Below are 20922 nucleotides of genomic sequence, written 5' to 3' on the forward strand. Positions count from 1 at the left end.
GACTAGGCTCGTGACCAGCCTGGCGTATACTACCACGGTTGCACAAGTGGTGTAGCCATCAATAAATTCTCACCATCCCCAATTAACGCATAGTCAGACTGGTTACGAGTCTAGTTTCACGCGCCGCACGAGCGCTGCCACATTGAAAGCTTCCAAGCTGACCCCATAATATTTTCCCATAGAGCGACCTGGCTACAAAGGAATATTATTAGTATTCGCGCCTCTCTGTTTCTTTAGTATCACGGAGACATGTTGTCCTGAATACTCATAATAGCCGCAGCACATGCTTCAACCCTCCACATCCAACTTTCCACGTCCATCATATCCCTAACCTCCCCCTTCACCCGCAGCTCTTTACGCACTCCAAACCGCCATTATTAGTACGCGTGCAACAACGTCCAAGACTCCAGTGACCCCAGGAGAAGTCAACGCAGCGGTCCTTGTTCCGTTGTGTAACGTCGACGGTGTACCCGGCGTGCTACTCGAACTGCGAGGCGGTAAACTGAGGTCCCATGCTGGCGAAGTCAGGTATATTCAACCCCCCAAATGTCAAGCATCTCGGCGCTCATGATCACTAGTTTCCCTGGTGGAAGGGTCGACCCAGTGAGTCTATTCAGAACCTGTGTACTTCCTCATCATACCCGTAGGCAGATGCATCGTTTCTTGCTGCTGCGCTCAGAGAAACACAAGAAGAAGTAGGTCTAGATCATCGGCAGATCGACATTCTTGGCCAATTTGGCCCGCCTGAGCGAAGTCTCATGGGTCTCAGAGTATGGCTCTATGTCGTACGTTTATTCTACTCACTAGTTTTGTTTTGACTTGAATTCGGTGCGCAGGGCTTCGTATACCCACGTGGCAGTCATGGCACAGATACCAGATCCCTGATGATCCCTTACCCTCCATCTCGCTTTCCTCACTCACCATATCTCAGGCCGAGGTAGCGACCGTTTCCCCTCTCCGCATTTACATCCCCTGCGCGTATCAGGCCTGACATGTCCCGCGCTACCAGCCCATATTAGGCCATTGATGTCTTTGACCTTGTGGAGGGGTTCGAGGGAGTAAACGATCCATCGGGACACTCGGAAGTGAGTGGTGGGAAGGAGGGACGTTTAGAAGTATGGGGTTTGACAGGTTGGTACGTGATATTGCTCATGCGAATTTTAAAGGTATACACTTGAATAAAAGATTATCATGTGGTGATATATGCGGGGGTCTTTGAGATCATCCTTGGAAAACACATTGTCTTGTGTTCATTCAGAAGCACCATTCAATGACCAGCCGCAAGCTGAAACACGGGCACTTTCGTTTTACGTCCGACCTACGGTGGACGACAACTGCCTTACATGTGAGCAATGAAATACCTGTGCCATCCTGTACATGAAGCACCACCACCATCTTGTGTGCCTCCCCACGCCTTCTTGTAGTGGAATGGCACAACAGGACACGCAGTAATGGCATTCTTCGTATCAGCGCCGGCAGAACTCTTAATGTTGGGGGACAGATCACGAGGTGAATGTGTTCACATGGCTTGGAGCTCCACGGTTGAGTCGAGGATAGTTGCCACGCGTAAAGGTGTTGGCCATCGACAGGAGATCTTAAGTACGTGAGCTGCTACCTGTTGGGTCCCCGGGTAGTGGTAAGGTAGGTGCCAGATGTGTATTGTATGTGGACCAGGTCATCATGAGTAGCATCGATTCAACAAGATGAAACATTTGTAGATATGTACGATATCGGAATGCATGACAGATTGAGACAACAAGCATAATATTCGTGCCCTTAATAGTTAACATCTTCCTGAATGAGCGCAATAGCTTTCGCAGAGCGAGGCTTAATACAGCACTTGAAGGGTTTGGGATGGCTGGGACTACGTATTCAAACTAGCACCGCGAACGCGATAGGATACAACACATACCTGATCGCGCCTGATGAGGGGTTAACCTCAGGGGTGTGCTCAACGCCGTTCTCGACGATCTTGGAAATATCAAACACGGCGAGCGACATCACGGTAGACAGCCAGACGGAAGCATCAGCGAGGTGGAGGCCTGTACATCAAAAGCAAGCAAATATCACAATACTGTTTTATTGAGGGTACTTCTGCATACCAGGGCAGATCCTGCGGAGCAGAAAGTTAGCATTCCACTCCAAATCAAGTCCATGCGTACCGTCTACCAAAGCCGAAGCAGATCGTGCGAGGCTCGCGTTCGGGATCATTTCCGTCATTGTCTAAGAAGCGTTCAGGCTTGAATTGCGAGGGGTTAGCATATCTCTGAGGGTCATTGAGCATGAACCTGGCATGCAATTGTATCTATCATGTTGAATCCAGAAAAATGCGAGCACTAACCAGATGTTAGGTATGATCAAGGATCCTTTCGGGATGTAATACCCGTCATAGATATCGTCCTCAGAGACACAGTGGGGGATCCCTGTCTTTAGGCGATTGATACCGCTCGGCAACGAAAAGAATACAATAAACACATACCTATAGGGACGACAACATTCCAGCGCAGGGCTTCCTTCACAAGGGCCTCGATATAGGGGAGGGAGTTGCGGTCTGCAAAAGAGGGAAGACGATCAGTGCCAACAACAGCATCTATTTCAGCCTGAGCCTTCTTCTGCACATCAGGGAACAATGTCATCGCCAGGAAAATCGAATATATTGTAGAAACTGTCTGTGGAGACAGATGTTAGTCTCAAAATATGATAATCAATCTGTAATATAAAGGGAAGAGCTAACCGTGTCGGCGCCACCGGTGTATAGGGATACAGCAGACCATTTCACCATGTTATCCTCTTCCGCAGACAAAGTTCGGCCTTTCAACAGATTTGAGGTGAAAGATACTGGGGCAACTCCGGCAGCCTGTGATGTGTTCAACTCGCGATCGCCGAACTGTATATGTTGGTTACCATCTGATCCTTGACGAATTTGTGTGGTGCTTCAACCAACTCTTCGAGGGTCTGGCGCCATTCACGGGCTAAGCGTTTAAATCCAGCACCAGGAAACCACTCGGGAACCTTGGCCACTAGAGATAGTCAAGTTACTGCAAATGTCAGAATGTCGTAATCTTACGCCATGGCATGATGTCAACCATGAAGGCACCAGTATCGGTGGACCGCGATAATTGGTCCATAGCGTGGTCTGCAAGGTCGACGAAGTGATCATTGTTCTCCTTCACCTCATATCCATGAGAGATTCGCAGAATGATAGCGCCAGCAGTGCTATACAAAATCAAGGCCCAATTCATGCAATGACAAATACCACATACTGTCGAATATGTGCTTGCAGTTGCTCGGGTTTCACAAACACACGCTTCAGGAACCGGCGGGTCTCAATCTCCTCGATCTGTTCGTAGACAGCCATAGCAGCGCGACTGCCAATTATGCGGTGAATGTTCTTGCGGTAATAGCGAAAACGGTCACCATAAGAGAGAAGACCCATACAGTACTTCCAGCCAACAAGTTCACCACCCATTGTAAGAACCGGACGGTCAGAGTACACAGCGCTTTTTTTGTCTAGCAATGCCATCGCTGCCTCGACAGAATTCAGCACAGTGATGTGCCGACCTAGAACTTCGACATGCGAGATGTCACCTGCAAACCACTGTGTAATTGAAATATATCGTGTTGGGAAACATGAGGCACACCATATTTTTTGCGCCACTTGGCAAAGGTGAGCCAAGCCCTGTTGTGGGGCATGTCTGCGACGTTCCCAATGAGAGGCCACCCCGGAGGTCCAGGGGGATATGGTGCAGGGTTCTTTCTGAATGCCTGCTTGACCAGATACACTCCGGCACCAGCAAGACATAGGTCCAGCCAAGTGATATTGGTGAATATCAGCATGCTAGCTGAGGAAGAGCAAAAGATCGTGTAGTGAGCGATGAGTCCGAGTCAGATGACGAATACAAATCCCGCTCTCCACCCTAGAAAATGAGGGAACGATGCAAAGTTCAAGAAGGTGATTGATGGACGGTCAAAGAGCAATATGAATGTTGTGGTGGCCCTGGAATATTTATGTTATCGCAGGCGGAATTTAGCGAGGAAAGATACGATGTAATCGTAGGCTGCGGCTGATAGCGTTAATGAAAAGACACGGAGACAGTAACTATAGGCCTACATATAGGAAAGGGTCCAAACCGATTTGGGAGGATGGGATTATATTATAAGATGACGTAAGTAGTCAAGCGCCGAAAGGTAGTGACACTGAAATTTAAAGCTTGTGTTTCAGTATCGCGGACAGGATTTCTGTAGATGATAGAAACTCTACTAAGCCAGTGTACTTACAGATGGATGACGCACGTGCCTTAGCCTCTCAAATGAGCGACGACAACAAGAAACGAAGACCATGTGTACATGTGAGATACCGCACTCAGGACGAGAAGTTGTTCGCGAGCTGTTGGGGAAGTAGTTCAGGGTGGATTTGCGCAGAGCCTCGAACGGAAGAAGAGCATAATATGGGCAGGAGCCAGGTACGCTGATCAGGCTCGTTAGGTAGACCGTGAACGCTTTTATGACATACCAGAATGTGTATTGTAAATCATCATTTCGATGGCAATGTCGCTACGATATCTCGATACAGTCTTTGCCCTGTGATATAGAATACAAATCATGTGATGGATCTAAGTGTCAGATGTGAGATCGGCCACTCACAGCGAATAAATCCCTCCTTATCCGTTTCGTAATGAACATCCTGCTAAATAAGCGCAATGGCTTTCGCAGAGCGAGGCTTGCTAGAGCACTTGAAGTGTTTTTGAAAGTGTATTTATCTAGATGAGAACATGATGAAGAGTCAAGCTCGGAGGTGATCTCAACACCGTTCTCGACGACCTTGGAGATGCAAGAAGAACAGCGAGTAATATTACAGTAGATATACAGGTCGAGGCATCGGCGAGATGAACTCCTATCCAAAACAAAACAAGCGAGTCAGAGGACTATGTTGATTGACACCTTCTGGGCTGGTCATACCTGGGCAAATACTGCGGGACATTTGGCTCGAAAATAATCCCAGGGTCACCGTCTCCCAAAGCCAAACCAGATATTGCGAGGGTCAGTCTCAGGTTCCTCAGTTCCACCCTCAGCCAAGAAGTGTCCAGGGTTGAATTGCGAGGGGCCAGCATATGTCCGCGAGTCATCGGCCATGAACATGGCATACCAATCTATGATGTCGATTCCAGACAAATAAATACGAGCACCAATCAGATGTTAGGTATGATCAAGATCCTTTCGGAATGTAGTACCATCATGGATATTGTCCTCGGTGACGCAATAGGGGATAACCAGATCGATACCGCTCGGCAATTAAAGAATGCGATGTTACACTCGAACTTTGCGTAGTGCTTCATTATATTATTGGAACCATTGGAGTCAACCTATTGGAGCTGATAGGTGACTGGGCACGGGAGAAGAGTACGGTTGAGTCGAGGATGGTTGCCATGCATAAAGGTGTTGGCCATCGACAGGAGATCTTAAGTACGTGAGCCTGCTCCTTGTTGGGTCCCCGGGAGGTGCCATCAAGGTGCCAGATATGTGTGTATTATATGTGGACCAGGTCATCATGAGTAGCATCGATACAACAAGATATGTATGATATCGGAATGCATGACAAACAAGGATAATCTTCGTGGCCTTAATAGTTAACATCCTCCTGAATGAGTGCAATAGCTTTCGCAGAGCGAGGCTTAATACAGCACTTGAAGGGTTTGGGATGGCTGGGAGTACGTCTATCCAAACTAGCACCGCGAATACGATAGGATGCACGACATACCTGATCGTGCCTGATGAGGAGTCAACCTCAGGGGTGTGCTCAACGCCGTTCTCGACGATCTTGGAAATATCAAACACAGCGAGTGACATCACCGTAGACAACCAGATGGAAGCATCAGCGAGGTGGAGACCTGTACATCAAAAGCAAGCAAACATCACAATAGTGTCTTATTGAGGGTACTTCTGTGAGTTGGGCATACCGGGGCAGATACTGCGGAACAGAAAGTCAGCATTCCACTCAAAATCAACTCCATGGCATCGTACCGTCTACCAAAGCCGAAGCAGATCGTGCGAGGCTCGCGTTCGGGATCATTTCCGTCGTTGTCTAAGAAGCGTTCAGGCTTGAATTGCGAGGGGTTAGCATATCTCTGCGGATCATTGAGCATGAACCTGGCATGCAATTCTAGCATGTCGAATCTAGATAAATGTGGGCACTAACCAAATATTAGCCATGATCAAGGATCCTTTCGGAATGTAGTACCCGTCATGGATATCGTCCTCAGAGGCACAGTGGATGATACCTGTCTTGAAGCGATTACTATCGTTCGGCAATAAAAAGAATACAATAAACGCATACCTGTAGGGGTGACAACATTCCAGCGCAGGGCTTCCTTCACAAGGGCCTCGATATAGGGGAGGGAGTTGCGGTCTGCGAAGGAGGGAAGCCGATCAGTGCCAACAACAGCATCTATTTCAGCCTGAGCCTTCTTCTGCACATCAGGGAACAGTGTCATCGCCAGGAAAATCGAATAGATTGTAGAAACTGTCTGTGGAGACAGGCGTTAGTTTCAAGATATAACAATTAATCTGTGATATGAAGGGAAGAGCTCACCGTGTCGGCGCCACCGGAGTATAGGGATAGAGCAGACCATTTCACCATGTGATCTTCTTCCGTGGACAAAGTACGGCCTTGCAACAGATTCGAGGTGAAAGATACTGGGGCAACTCCGGCAGCCTGTGATATGTTCAACTCATGATCGCCGAACTGTATATGTTGGTTACCATCTGATCCTTGACGAATTTGTATGGCGCATCAACCATCTCTTCGAGGGTCTGACGCCATTCACGGGCCAAGCACTTGAATCCAGCACCAGGAAACCACTCGGGAACCTTGGCTACTAGAGATAGTCAGGTCATTGCAAATATCAGAATGCCGTAGTCTTACGCCACGGGATGATGTCAACCATGAAGGCACCAGTATCGGTGGACCGCGATAATTGGTCCATAGCGCGGTCTGCAACGTCAATGAAGGGATCATTGTTCTCCTTCACCTCATATCCATAAGAGATTCGCAGAATGATAGCGCCAGCGGTGCTATCAAAATCAAGGCCCCAATCATGCAATGACAAATACCACATACTGTCGAATATGTGCTTGCAGTTGCTCGGGTTTTGCAAATATGCGCTTCAGTAATCGGCGGGTCTCGATCTCCTCGATTGGTTCGTAGATATCCATAGCAGCGCGATTGCCAATGACGCGGTGAATGTTCTTGCGGTAATAGCGAAAACGGTCACCATAAGAGAGAAGACCCATACAGTACTTCCAGCCAACAAGTTCACCACCCATTGTAAGAACCGGACGGTCAGAGTACACAGCGCTTTTTTTGTCTAGCAATTCTATCGCTGCCTTGACAGAATTCAGTACAATGATGTGCCGACCCAGAACTTCTACATGCGAGATGTCACCTGCACGGCATGGAATTGAAGTGTATTGTGTTGGGAAACATGGAGCACTCACCATATTTCTTGCCCCACTGGGCAAAAGTGAGCCAGGCCTTGGTGTGAGGCATGTCTGCGACGTTCCCAACGAGAGGCCACCCCGGAGGTCCAGGCGGATATGGTGCAGGGTTCTTCTTGCTGAATGCTTGCTTGACCAGATACACTCCGGCACTAGCAAGACATAGGTCCAGCCAAGTGATATTGGTGAATATCAGCATGCTAGCTGAGGCAGAGCGAGAGATCGTGTAGTGAGCGATGAGATATTGGTAAGAGGAGTCCTTTCCTGGACATTATATGTGTAGGCAGCTAGGCTGCCTACGTGTGATCAACCTATATGTGACTAGATGAATACAAGTACCGATCTCCATGCTAAAAAATCAAGGAACGATCCAAAGTTCAAGAAGGCGGACAAAGTTATTTGGCACAGTGATTAATGGCCATTATTTTGTTCGGTCATTTGTGACCGGCTGACTGCAAACCAACAGCAATATTGCGACAGCCCTAGAATTTTTATGGTTATTGCAGGGAGAATTTAGCGAGGGAAGGCACGATGTAATCGTAGGCTGCAGCCAATAGCGTTAATAACAAGGCATGGAGACTGTAACTATAGGAAAAGGGCTTACAAACTGATATGGGAGCTGAGGGAGAAGTAGTCGAGGGTGTCAGCATGCGCAAAGCCTTGAACGGAAGAGGAGCGCGATCATGACCAATGGGCAGTACGCTGATACGCTTTTCATACGAGAATGTGTATCGTGAGTCATTCCAATGACAATGTAGGATATCTCGATACGTGGCGCCACAGTTTTTGCCCTGTGATGTGAAATACGAATAGTGTGACTGATCTAGGTGTCGGTGTAAAAAAACGGCTACCCATAGGTAAATCCGTACGTGTATGTGATCCTTGGGTGCTTAGTAATTAGCATCCTGTTGAATGAGCGCAATGGCTTTCGCAGAGCGAAGCTTGATAGAGTCCTTAAAGTGTTTTTATCTAGACGAGATAAGATATAAAACATACCTGATGAAGGGTTAAGCTCGGGGTGATTCCAGCGCCATTCTCAACGGTCTTGGAGATGTCAAAAATGGCGAGTAACATCGTGGTAGATATCCGGGTCGAGATGAATACTGATCTAATCAAAAATAAGCGACTCAGAGGGGTGTGTTAATCGACACCTTCTGGGTTGGTCATACCTGGGCAAATACTGTGAGTTTATCGACCTTGTGCGTCGACGAGATGATTGATGCACCATACAAATTTGTCCAGGATCAAATGGTAACAGATATTTGTGGTGTTGCAATCATGAGTTGAACATTTTACAGGATAGTGGCATTGTCTTGATTCCTTTTACCTCGAATCTCCTGGAAGGTCGTACTTTGTCCGCTGAATACGGCATAGCATTTGGAAGGCACAGAGTTGGAATGGATCTATCTTGGAACAACAGGAGACACTCACCCTGCAAAGGTGAGCCGAGGATTGACATGTCTCATATGTTCCCAACGAGAGGCCACTCACGGGGGCCTGGGGGCATCATGCAGGATTCTTGTTCAACACATGATCGAGCAGATATACTCTGATACCAGCAAGACACGGGTCCAGCCAAGTGACGTTGATTCAGAGCGTCAACACGACCCAGCAGAAGAGAATAAACAAGAAGGAAGCTGAGTGATGAAAGAACAGAAAAGATGAGTCCTCATGTTATAGTCGAACTTCGCGTATGGCTCCATTACACTGTCCGAAATACTACAATCAACCTATAGGGGCTGATAGGTGACTGGGCGCGGGAAAACAGTAGATAGATAAACGTCGGTTGGCACGGTGAGTCAGGGACTGATAGACAGTGTGTCGCTCTGTTTCGAAACCCCACGGCAAAAAATCACCGTGGCCATCGGAAGACTGCGTGACCTCATCAGGAAATCCTTCCTGTGTTAACTTGAAGAAAATTAGAATCTTTATTTGTGTAGGAAGATCATTTACTTCTTGCTTTCCGTCTTCTTGCCTTTCTTTCTCGGCCTCTCTACATCATTTTCATCCTCGCCTTCACCTGGTACAGTGGCATTCTGGCCTTCCACAGCTGCCTTTTGTTTTTCCTGTGTCATGATCTTCTGCACAACCGTCTCCCACATCACATCGTTGATCCCCTTTGCCTTCCCAAGTTGTTCTCTCAAGTTCTCTACCTCAGCTTCAAGCTCAGCAACGCGCGCACTCGATGCCTCAGAGGTGCCAATCGCGTTCGGTTGTACGAAAAATGCATGGTCTCGTTGAAAATCGGCTTCGGGGTAGTCGTAAGCGCTTGGTATGCCTCCAGGGGTCTTAAGGGGCGAATATCAACATAAGCAGAGTACCCATTTCAACAGAAGAAAGCCTACCTCGTCCTGCACGGGAAGCATCATCGCCACCTCGTGCGCCTCCCTTGCCTTTGAGTCTTTCATGCGGTGAAACGGGACCACAGGGCGGATAGGAATGATGTCTTTTGCATCGGCGGGACTTCCAAGGTTGAGGGACAAGCTAATGTGTCCAACAAGGTCAGGCGGCTTGAGCATAGTCGTGAGATGGGATATTGACATGCCCTTGTGCGTCGAGATGGTGCGAAGGAGCTGGTGGGAGGCAATGTCGTAGATGTGGATGAGCCCCGTGGCGGTGCCCACAAGAAGAAGCGAGCTTGTGAGGGAGATGGTGAGAACTGTTATTGGTTGACTATATTCGAGATGCGTCAGCTAGTCACACGCTAGGGAATGTACGAGAAAGGCATACTCGACTGATATGAGTCGTTTTCGACTGTTGCTGTCTTCGTCGGCGACACGAATGATATCGCTGACGCCTGCACCTCCAACAGCTTCGATCGTCTGACCAGCGTGTTTTTCAGTTCGCTGGCGAAAAAGGTTGACTTGGTATATGGAGCCATCCGGTGAGGCAGCGAAAAATGAGCGTTCGGTGATGTCCCAAACTGCTGATGATATGGGTTTAGGGAAGTGGAAGGTAGTCAACAACGACTGAGAAGATATATCCCAGATCTTCGTATCCGAGGTGAATAAAAAGCAACCGCAGCTAGAAAGACGAGCTCACTTTTACACTATGATCGAGGGACGCGGTAAGGACACGACAAGTAGGGAATGCACCAAGGCCACAAATGATATCTTTCACTGGTAGGGTGTGGTCTGATAGTGTACAATATGGAGTCGGAAGTTCATTTTGGGTGTCATTGTCGACAAGTCTACATTGCTGTCAACGACACGACAAGGACAAGAAATTCACAACGGACCTTGCTACAGACCAAACACTAACACCAGAGTCATCACTACCTGAAATAAGGGCAGCACCGTCATGGGTGAATTTCAGGACATTAACGTGACGATAGTGGGCGTCCCAAGAGTTGTACAAGATGCCTGACGCGACCTACTGTCAGAAATTGAGCTGGGGTCCACCTGACATATTATATTCTCTGACGCGCCTCCCACAAATATATTCGACCTTGGGCCGTCCCTCCAGCGCAGAAGCTTCCCGCGTTATCCAGCGCAATACACGAAAGCCTCTCAGGAAGGACTATTTTGAAAGCAAGTTGGTCCTATGATGCACTGAGAAAGATGAAAGCCATATCAGAAACATAAGACCTACCTTTTGGAAGTTGTAGACATTTAGAATGGATTTGTCTTGTTGTGCCGCGAGGATAAACCCTCCTTGGCCATCCCGCGTTTCGACGAATGACGTGCAGTGCGGTGCAGAGCTGGATTGCTTGAAGGATGCGAGCGACGTACCAGTCTGTACGTCATGGAGAACGATTGCACCTGAGCCAGAACCGAGGGCCTGGGGTGCAGTGGCACATAGTACCACTTCTTGCAGAATCATAAATTTCGGGGATGTTGATGCGTCACGGTCAATTCAAAGTTTCAATCAGTAGCAGCCGTGGGAATGATAACTGGACGTGTTAGTCATACTATCCCTTCCACTGCAATCGGCACCCCACAGAAGTCGGCACTTTCACAAAACTCGTATTTCTAGCTACTTAAACACAAAATTCTTGATATCTGTATCATTCTCTCTCTAATACAACTCATTACGAGGTTGAACGACCACGATTAAAGCAGAATTGAGTGAGATAGTCGAAAGTGCCGAAGTCACGCAGAAATGTCACCTGCCGATACATGCCATGACGGAGTTTCAAATTGCACCCCCACTTTGGAAGTGCCGACTGGTGCAGCGCTGCGCGTCCGCATTCGCAAGTTTAAGTTAGCAGCGGTAGACGAGGAAAGCTGCGAGCTTCGTCAGACCCGACATATGAGCCACGCATTCAGGTTTCAATTCAGAGAATTGCAAATGGGTTATACTGCAGCAAAAGAACAGAATGTGAGTTGTGTTTTGTCATATTACAATGCACATGGTCTCCCTATATATCCACCTCGATTTTACAACTACGGCACTAATAACAGTCGCCCTCGTACTTAGGTATATCTATTATTCAATACTATACTTGCTCATTCGAACGAATACTAATTGACCTTGCCCACTTGCTTGACTGCCAAACTGACTTTAAAATTGGCCTACATGACATATCATGACTCACAGTGACATTTGCGTGACTGCTGACTTCTGTGGGGTGCTGATTGCAGTGGAAGGGATAGTAGTACTCGTCCAACTTACAGGAAGTGCAGGCAGAGATAGAGACAGCCGCAGTTTGTGCTTGCGAAGATTTTGCTTGAGCTGCACCATTAGAGTGTGCTGTGGCATTGCTATTGGGAGGACATACAGTGCTTGCGGCAGGCTTTCTGGGTTTCAATGGAATGATTTTCATCTATTTTTCTCTTGTTGATGCATCCCTTTACGTTGTAGAGAATCATGCCTCTCATGGCGTGATATGGCAGTTTCCACTAAGGGAGTATACAGCACCAACTCGCAGCACCACTCTGTGTACTGTCCACAGCAATTCCTATATGAGGCGCAGCTTTCCCACGCAACGCGCGCCATGCGCGCACCATTCCCGTGCTTCGCGATGTATACGCGCGCGCGCGCACGTTCCCACGCTTGCGCGCCCTATAGTGCCAGCCATCCAGATGCATCCATCCACCGTCCACCAAGCTCCCTAGTGCATATATTTCCATTTCCTTTATTAGCATAGTGTTCCACCTTTATTTTTATCATGGACTCTCACCCATATATATCCTTACATACCTACTCGGTAGCGCTTCGGCTCCGCATGACTGCGCTTAGGCGCGCTATATAAGCGCCAGCAGTACATACTATTACTGACTTACTTTACCTCCCAATTACTAGTTATCACCCACTTACTACTTAGCAGAACATAGTAGAAATATATTTGTCTACACTTTGCATCACTCTTCTCTTATCTTATATCATATTATCACTTGAGTCTAACTTCTCTATTGTTTCCGCATACACGCACGTGCTTTCCCACGCTTCGCGCTAATACGCGCGTGTGTTCCCGCGCCTTGCGCGCATCTGCACTTTCTCGCGCTTCGCGTTCCCGCGCATACCTCTAGATCTTTGCTGTACTCACTTCCCCTTTAGGGTCGAATGCACTTGTCTCCTCAAGTAACACAGACTAGGCAATGCGCGACCTTTCAACATTTATAGATACTGTCAGGAGCATCTTTTGTTCCTCTCAGTATTGTTGTTTCTACAACGTGATATGAGATGAGTTGGATATTTGAGAAAGGACAAAGATGACATACACATTTGCCCTTAACATACGGAACATTGACAACTGCTGAGCGCTGAGGGGCGCTTGGCCCCTCGTGAAACTCAATATCTTCACCGCCTGGTCTGCCAGAGAGACGCCACACCCTACACAAGTGTATATGACACTGTCTCTGGGCGTTCATAGAGAGGACAAATTCCACTCATAGATATTTGCATGCTCATACAAAGGAGTGCGCATCATAAACAGTATTGTACTTATTATACAGTAAATTTGCACTGATTCAAAGACCTCCACCGATCCCAATGGGCCATCCAATGAGAATCATTTGTGGCCTTCCAGGAGCCACTTCGGATGCATGCGTAAGTTTCCCTGTTACAGCATCACAAGTGATGATATGTTCTCGCCGGGCAAACCAACTGTAGCAGTCAATCACAATCTTCCCTTCTTTCCAGACCACTCTGTGAGAGCAAATATGCTAATACTTAGGCTGACTCGATATGGGGTGCGAGTACCAACTGGGAGAGAGAGATTAGATCCGAGGCATTACAATCACGATTGTAGTCGGCATGCCATAGATAGAGGTGCATTCGAGTGGCGAATATGGCATGAATGATAAATTGGAAACTAAACACATGATTGAGGATTCAAGTTATAAGTGTTGCTTGCCAGTAAACCTCGGCAAAGATGTACTCTTGGAACATGCCACTATACACATACTGCATGAGATCTCAGTTACAAGTAAATTTTGTAGTAGACGGATGACATACATCAAGCAGCAGCGATGTCAGAACATTCACAGTTGAGAAAACTGTGGGAAAGATGAGCAAGAATTAACCACTCCACACTCTTACTTACATAGACCACATGCATAATATAACACACTGTGTTTCAATATAACAACATACAAACTGCTGTTATTTGTACGCCAATTTCAGTATGGCACATGTGAGCATGAGGGAAATCAGCACTGTATCAAGCATAAGTCAAAAGGCGTTCATGGATCAATTCTCATCAACGTACTCAATTCTAATCCAAACAAAAGAAGGAAGGGGACAAAAAGCCTGGCACTTCCTGAGGACTGGTAACAGCCTGTGATGCCTGGAATTGCACTGGTCTCAACTGTGAGATGAAAACTGGGTCAGAATTTCCAGGCAGGGAAAGAGAGTAATTCATACACGGCGCAGTGGCAGTGGCAGTAAAGAGGGCAACCATGGACCCCACAATTACGGCCTGATGCTGCATTCATATCAAAAAGCCACACCATTGCACATAACTCACTGCAAAAGTTGATAGCATAGCTGCCAAAACAACCTTATCATTATTCCACAGTGCATAAGTCCTGAGGATGAAGAAGCCTGGAGGAATCAAGACCCTATGCTCATGATAAAGATAATAGAGCAATTACTACATTCTGAGCAGATGCTAGATATCAGGCTAAAAGCTGTAGGGGGGAAGGTCAGAGACTCGTATTTTCGACATGTAATTTGATGCACTTGAGCAAATATTGTTGATAAATTGGCACATCTAGATTGGCCCTCAGGTAAGCAGGGCTCTTACTATCTAGTATGAGCCAATGTATGTTGGAGGTCTCATTTGGGACAAAGTTCACTTGCAACAGTCTTTCAATATGTTATCTTAGACTCATTGAAATTAAGGACTTACAATACAGGTGCACAGAAAAAAGAAGGAAAGGCACATATCATATCACAACATACAACATTTTTACCCTGTTCCAGTTGGAATAAAGCAAAAATTTCCTTTGAAAGGGTGCATTGTGAGGATAGGAAGTTGATCTTGCAAATGATCTGTCACCTCCTCACTCATCAAGCAGGCATAGTTATATGTCTAGATAGGAATCGAAGATGAATACAAGAGTAAGAAGATGGGGACGATCATACCCAAAATGTAGCCATCAATGCTGAACTGCCGCTTAGCAGACGCAATTTGCTGATCATCGAAGAAACATACTGTATATGAACTAGAAGTGATTGATTTCATCAGAGGCTGTTTGCATTATCTAGAGGAAAATCTACCGTAAAGACTTAAAGACTCCTAGCAGCTGTAATGGCGTCGACAGAGTATTTCGAATCCATTCAATGGTGATTGAAGGAAGAGGAAGCGGTATGTTTGGCTGAAAATTATGTGAGATTAAGAATGTGCTCAGAACTGGCATACCATTCATGAGAACATGTCATTGACTCTGATCATGAACCAAAGTCCCCGTTCCATTAACATAAAATGAGGCTTGAAGTGCTGGATGAGGTAAGTTCGATAGGAATTACTTGACATGATGAGAATGCAACGTTATATCGGCTCGACTCTTGCTATGCTCAATTTCCTGTTCTATTACTTGATGATGAATTGCTGGATATACTCATCAGTCTGATGCCCAATACAGGTTTTGATAGAAAATATTTGGCTACCATGCAAGCAACTTGAACCTAGCAGAACGTGTCGCTGATGAAAAACCAAGCATATGTACACCATGTGGTTCATACCTAGTAATAATATCACAGCAACCAATCAGCCTTGTTGCGGCAGCCATATTTAAGTAGGTTTGAACTCTGTTTGATCAAATGAACTTTGAACTACTAGGAATGTTACTGGGAGCACCCGTTCTCGATTACAACATCCGAGTCGGCAGGAGATACTGGTAGCAGATTGTGTCCGACTAGTACAGACTGCTTGGATCTGATTGCAAGATGTTGCAGTCTAATGGACTGCGATACTTGGTAATTGACTTGAAGAATATTGTAAGTGATGGTTCCTGCTATCATTAGGGAGTAGGTGATGGTCAGAGAGGTGGGAATGAGATACCAAAAATGGTTGACCTTTGTTCCAGCACGTTCATCACCAAAATTACCGAATCCAGAGATGGTCATATATTACCATGTCGGAGCCACCATACCTGCCATATGTATCTGGCGCAAGGTCTCAATGTAAGGCAATGCTAGGAAACTCAAATTCTGACATTGCGACTGCCATGTGACTATAGTCTGGCATTAGGTTAGTGTACTGATATATCAAACATTGCTATGTACATAATGCATTTAAATCTTGCTCAGATTCATCAGACATTGCAATTGTGTTTGGATATAACAATGTGATGCATTAAATTAATGGTAGTACAAAGCAGTAAGGTACAATTGAGTGTATTGTTCTGAGCTTATGTATGCGAATGTGGGTAATCGAGAATGGACACTAAAACAAGAATATAAGTGATCTATGAGTAGGTCAATAACACCTAAAACAATACCAAAAAAAACACTCACCCACTCCAACAAGTAGCCACCAAACACATCTGGTCATTGTCATAGTCTTGACCTGGTGGGTCTCCAGCCCATAGACATGCGAGAAGTCTGAATGCAGTCAAGTTAACCTTTGCACTGAATGCTCTGCGAAGTGTTAGATTGATGTGAGGTGAATTTCGAAAAAAAAACTCACTTGGCGGCGTCCTCTGAAAATCTCTGATCAGACAGAAAAAGCATGCTAGAAGGATATTTCAGTCCATGCGAGTAGACGATGCTGTATCCATCTGATGGATGAGATAAGTACATAATATATACATATATGTGCATACACTCACCTTTTTGATGATAATATTGAGCTTGGTATTTGAGGCCCTCTTTGGAGGTACAAGGGCCACAGATGATACTGAGTTCGAACTATGTGAGGATACTTACTGATGAGCCTGATGAGGCAATTGAGTTAGAGTGTTTATGACATGCCATGATGATGGTGGGTGAAAGAAAGATAAAATCAAAAGATTAAGGAAAGATCGAGTGTAGCATTATTGACGTGTTGTTTGTGTTGATAAACACAGTCATGTGACCGTCATCTATGGAAAGTTCTAAGTTTCAGTTAGTACCAGTCCGTTCATACCACCAATACAAGCACTATGTGTACCTGTTACCAACAAGTTTGCGAGCTTTGCTTTAATTTTGAACATTTGACTGGATTCGCAGGACATTTGTGTCATTGGTAGTTGCAACGTTGAGCCATCAAGGAATGTAGTTACCTGAGCTTATGTGAGTGTAGATAGCCAAATATAAAAATTCAAAAGTCAAAACATTTTGCTGTAGTGTACCCTCACTTTCCCTGCTGCAGCGCGAACTCTCCACGAGGATGAGATTGTGGCGGACGACGGCAAGGAATTCAATGATAAAAAACTTATGGAGGAGGGTTCTGGCGCCCTTTAGGTACTTTACTTCAGTTTCACCCATTTTTCATTGTATTACTCTATATAATACATTGGATGTATCGGGATATGTCTGATATCTGGCTGACAGCTACTCTACTAGATGACTTGTGTCTGACAGATGGTATGTTTGATGTCATTGTATCGCTACAATATTTCAAATGTTGGATATCACAGGTATATACAATTGGCGGCATCAGAAAATTCAATGTATGAGGGTTTTGGTGCACCACCGAGGTGACGGGTGACTCCGCTCGAAAAGGCAAACATGTGTCACGAAGCCACCCGCCGGTACACGCTTGGGTGACACCACCGTCTTGGTGGAGTACATAGACAAGGGAGGATAACCAGGCCTGCCATTGCCTGCCGAATACACGCCGACCGATACCATGACAGGCTACAGCTACTTCTCAAGTTCATGTTTCTTCTAGTACTCCTTCCTTCCCTTGTCCATGTTCTCAATTCGACTTTGTCCTTCTAGCCGGTAGAGGTAGATTCATGCTACTACTTACATTCATTAAGAAGGGCAGTAGGACCAGTGAAGGTACGAGTCCTCAGTACTCTCAGTGGCTAATTCCATTCTAACTTGTGCTTCTTCTTCCCTTCCCTCCCTCAAAACTCAACCAGTTGTTCAGACCGTCCTCCCTCCATCAGCAAAACCCTCCTGGGCTAAATATACATGATTATCAAAAATTATTCACTAATTTCTCAAAAAATGTCTGATTAGAAGGATCACATGGATTATGTTACCCCAAATAATTTTGACAGAAGTTACAATCATTAGTTATTTGACAAATTTGTCCTGCATTTGAGAGACCATCCATTCAAACTTAGAAGAGCATCACTCACAAATCTAAACACCATCAGACAACATTACACGAATGAATTAGTCTTTTTATTAGAAAATGGTATGTAAAGTAGCAACACAGCTAGTAACTAGTAATGACCGACATGGACACTTGTATCAATCAGCACTCTCGACAAATCAAATAGGTACACAAAACGAAAGGAGTATAGCCGCTACTAATCTGAGTCCTCCTTCATCCCATCGAGGTCCAGCAGTTCAAAGGCAAATCGGTGAAGAACCGCCACCCATTAGTGTTTTGATATTTCTGCAAGCGCTCATCATATAAGCTGTACACCTGTGTGATTTGCTGAGACTCACAGTTTCCCTGTAGAATTGTAATGCAGTCGTGATTCCATAACCTGAGTGCCACAAGCAAAGTCACTGTTTTGACAGAGCAGGTTACAAGAATAAACAGGGATGCACAAATTGACCATGAATATCCCCACACACAGTTACTGGGCATCATATACTCCAGTAGTGTCATTCTGCTGTAAGAGTAGGTGGAGGAGATGTTGGAGGTTTGCTCAAAGGAGAAGGTCCATGTAGGATCAATGAACTTACATCCTGTGAATGGCGGGCAACGACTTGGATCAGCATGCCTGTTGCTTGAATGAGGATCAACAGACTTACATCCTGCAAACGGGGGGCAATGCCTTGGATTAGCGTGGCTGTTGCTCGAACAAGGATAGACAGACTCATGAATTGCGAACGGTGAGCACGAATGACAGGCCCTGACAACTTTGATCAGCATGGCTCGACCTCGAAGCAGAATCGACACACTCGGTCTGCGAACAGTGGGCAATAACAAGCACGAAAGGACGACTATGAACTGTTAAACATAACTTTTTTATATATCTAAGACATACCTATTAGCTTGATGGTTGAGGCTGACAACATTGAGGAATCATAATGAGGGATCGACATCGGAAGTTCAAAAGTTCAAAGGTTTTCAAACTCAAGTCATGTGAGTCAAACAAATACACGTAAATGGTTCAATTTCAATATCAACCAAACAGTCACATGAACGAAACAAATATGTGCAAATGACGAACTTCAATAAAATTTCAACGTCGTAAGCCTTGGCAAAGACTTGGTTACAAATGATCTCAAAGGTGCATGATTTGGTGCCGGCCATCTGATTGTTACTCAAGGACTCACTGCTCACTGACTCATTAGGTTTCAGTGTGGGTCAAGTTCAAGTTATATTCTCCTTGCCCCCAAAGTCTTTACAATTGCTCTTTCCACCCACTGTCAACATTCTCCTCACCTCACATATATCGAATGGTTCACTCCCTTCCCATCTGCTCCAGACCGAAACAATGGACTTTATAAACTGTCAAGACTGATGTGAGGTAGTGACAGAGTGGTTAGTATTGTGCCAGTGGGTGATATCATGTGCAGTATCCACCTTATACCGAAGTTTGGAGACTCAGCTCCGCGAGAATGGATGAGTGAGACTGTTCTTGAGGACTGTAACACGTTTTGGGTCAACTCATACATTGATAGACATACTTTTTCAATATTCAGATAATCCTTACTAATTCTCTTCTGTTGTGAAACAATTTCATATTGCTGCTCCATTGTTATCAACTTTGTTTCTAAACACAAGTAATTATATGAACTTTCAAGATTACACAAAATTTAGCCCAGGAGGGTTTTGCTGATGTCCATTTCACAGACGACCACAAACGACTCCCCTATGGTGCATGTCACTTAGTTGCCACTACTTTTGTGCAGGTGCCAAATTGAGGCCAAAAAATCGCAACCCTAACCCCTAGTCCAAATTAGGCTGGAGTGGGAGGAGCAGCTTTGATATTAGTGTAGCTGCAGTCAAGTTACAGCTATGCATTGCATGGAGTACCTAGTGATCATGAATGTAAATAATATATCAGCTATTCCTCGTTACAGGGACCATCCATAATGGCCAGACAAGCCAAAAAAACTTCAGTTGCATCGAATTTTTCAGTGGATGGAGGTGTACAGGTCAGGACTTATCACCTGAGATGCTCAGTTACAGGTCAAACAATTCAGCTCTACATGCTATAAATCACACAGACGAGTTCCTGGAACAGTAGCAAGGGTCTTTGATCATGTATAGCCACATTTTGTAGGGATGCGCCAAATTGACCTTGGAAGGAAAAAAAACTCCCTCAAATTTGAGTATTATCAAAATTCATCTGGAGGTTTTGTTCTTTAGGCAAAAACAAGCATTTTTGCCAGAGGGATAAAAAATTGGGTGAAATTTTGAGGTGCTAAAAATGTTGCACAAAAGTAGTGGTGACTAAGTGACGTGCACCATAGGACCAGTGAAGGTATGAGTCCTCGGTATCCCCAGTGTCTAATTCCATTCTAACTTCTTGTGCTTCTTCTCCCCTTCCCTCGAAACTCAAGAGTTGCTCAGACTGTCCTCCCTCCGTTTTGGAAGACGACCACAAATGACTCTCCTCCCTGTGTTCTTGAACTCAGAGTTGCTGGTGCACTAGTCTTGTGCCCTGTAGTGTTCTCGAACTCAGTTTCCAGCATTGGTCAGTGTTCCTGTCTTCTGCTCTGGTTGTGTTCTTGAACTCAGAGTTTCCAGCATTGGCCACCATTCTCGAACTTGAAGTTGCCAGCGTGCTCGTCTTGTGCTCTGTCGTATTCTCGAACTCAAAGTTTCCAGTGTTGGTCAGTGTTCTCATCTTGTGCTCCTGGTCATGTTCTCGAACTCAAAGTTTCCAGCATTGGCTAGTGTTCTCAAATGAGCTTGGAGTT

At 45.7% G+C, this 20922-nt stretch overlaps 5 protein-coding genes across 5 annotated transcripts; 1 reads left to right on the top strand and 4 right to left on the bottom strand.

Moving 5' to 3' along the window:
- Positions 1-40: 40 nt before the first annotated feature.
- Positions 41-1178, top strand: F5891DRAFT_1160788 (NUDIX hydrolase domain-like protein; the record flags this gene model as incomplete). The annotated part of the gene is made up of 7 exons (XM_041365240.1): positions 41-314; positions 351-528; positions 579-603; positions 648-785; positions 837-842; positions 878-946; positions 1020-1178. The coding sequence occupies exons 1-7, from the start codon at positions 284-286 to the stop codon at positions 1176-1178; spliced, it is 606 nt and encodes a 201-aa protein (XP_041233264.1). The 5' UTR covers positions 41-283.
- Positions 1179-1669: 491 nt separating this feature from the next.
- Positions 1670-3991, bottom strand: F5891DRAFT_209932 (cytochrome P450). Its single transcript, XM_041370911.1, has 11 exons — positions 3642-3991; positions 3264-3588; positions 3068-3216; positions 2905-3020; positions 2735-2857; positions 2480-2669; positions 2342-2423; positions 2163-2288; positions 2103-2113; positions 1913-2042; positions 1670-1858 (listed from the first exon to the last, which is right to left on the bottom strand). Exons 1-11 carry the CDS (start codon positions 3835-3837, stop codon positions 1777-1779), a joined length of 1530 nt encoding a protein of 509 aa, XP_041233265.1. The 5' UTR covers positions 3838-3991; the 3' UTR covers positions 1670-1776.
- A 1487-nt stretch (positions 3992-5478) lies between these two features.
- Positions 5479-8108, bottom strand: F5891DRAFT_209975 (cytochrome P450). Its single transcript, XM_041370912.1, has 12 exons — positions 8099-8108; positions 7495-8038; positions 7118-7442; positions 6923-7071; positions 6760-6875; positions 6590-6712; positions 6335-6524; positions 6197-6278; positions 6022-6147; positions 5958-5968; positions 5759-5888; positions 5479-5702 (listed from the first exon to the last, which is right to left on the bottom strand). The coding sequence occupies exons 2-12, from the start codon at positions 7691-7693 to the stop codon at positions 5621-5623; spliced, it is 1533 nt and encodes a 510-aa protein (XP_041233266.1). The 5' UTR covers positions 7694-8038; positions 8099-8108; the 3' UTR covers positions 5479-5620.
- A 992-nt stretch (positions 8109-9100) lies between these two features.
- Positions 9101-11359, bottom strand: F5891DRAFT_209989 (WD40-repeat-containing domain protein). The gene is made up of 7 exons (XM_041370913.1): positions 11086-11359; positions 10922-11035; positions 10733-10866; positions 10537-10684; positions 10225-10484; positions 9840-10167; positions 9101-9782 (listed from the first exon to the last, which is right to left on the bottom strand). The coding sequence occupies exons 1-7, from the start codon at positions 11314-11316 to the stop codon at positions 9444-9446; spliced, it is 1554 nt and encodes a 517-aa protein (XP_041233267.1). The 5' UTR covers positions 11317-11359; the 3' UTR covers positions 9101-9443.
- Positions 11360-11648: 289 nt separating this feature from the next.
- F5891DRAFT_1168949 (uncharacterized protein) lies at positions 11649-13307 on the bottom strand (the record flags this gene model as incomplete). Its single annotated transcript, XM_041365475.1, has 10 exons — positions 11649-12008; positions 12032-12067; positions 12109-12233; positions 12291-12378; positions 12441-12547; positions 12637-12680; positions 12720-12748; positions 12869-12961; positions 12983-13027; positions 13158-13307. The coding sequence occupies 10 exons, from the start codon at positions 13305-13307 to the stop codon at positions 11958-11960; spliced, it is 768 nt and encodes a 255-aa protein (XP_041233268.1). The 3' UTR covers positions 11649-11957.
- Between the last annotated feature and the right edge of the window lie 7615 nt (positions 13308-20922).

Source organism: Suillus fuscotomentosus (genome assembly GCF_016647785.1).
Source record: "Suillus fuscotomentosus strain FC203 chromosome Unknown F5891scaffold_2, whole genome shotgun sequence".
Classification (NCBI taxonomy): Eukaryota; Fungi; Basidiomycota; class Agaricomycetes; order Boletales; family Suillaceae; genus Suillus; species Suillus fuscotomentosus.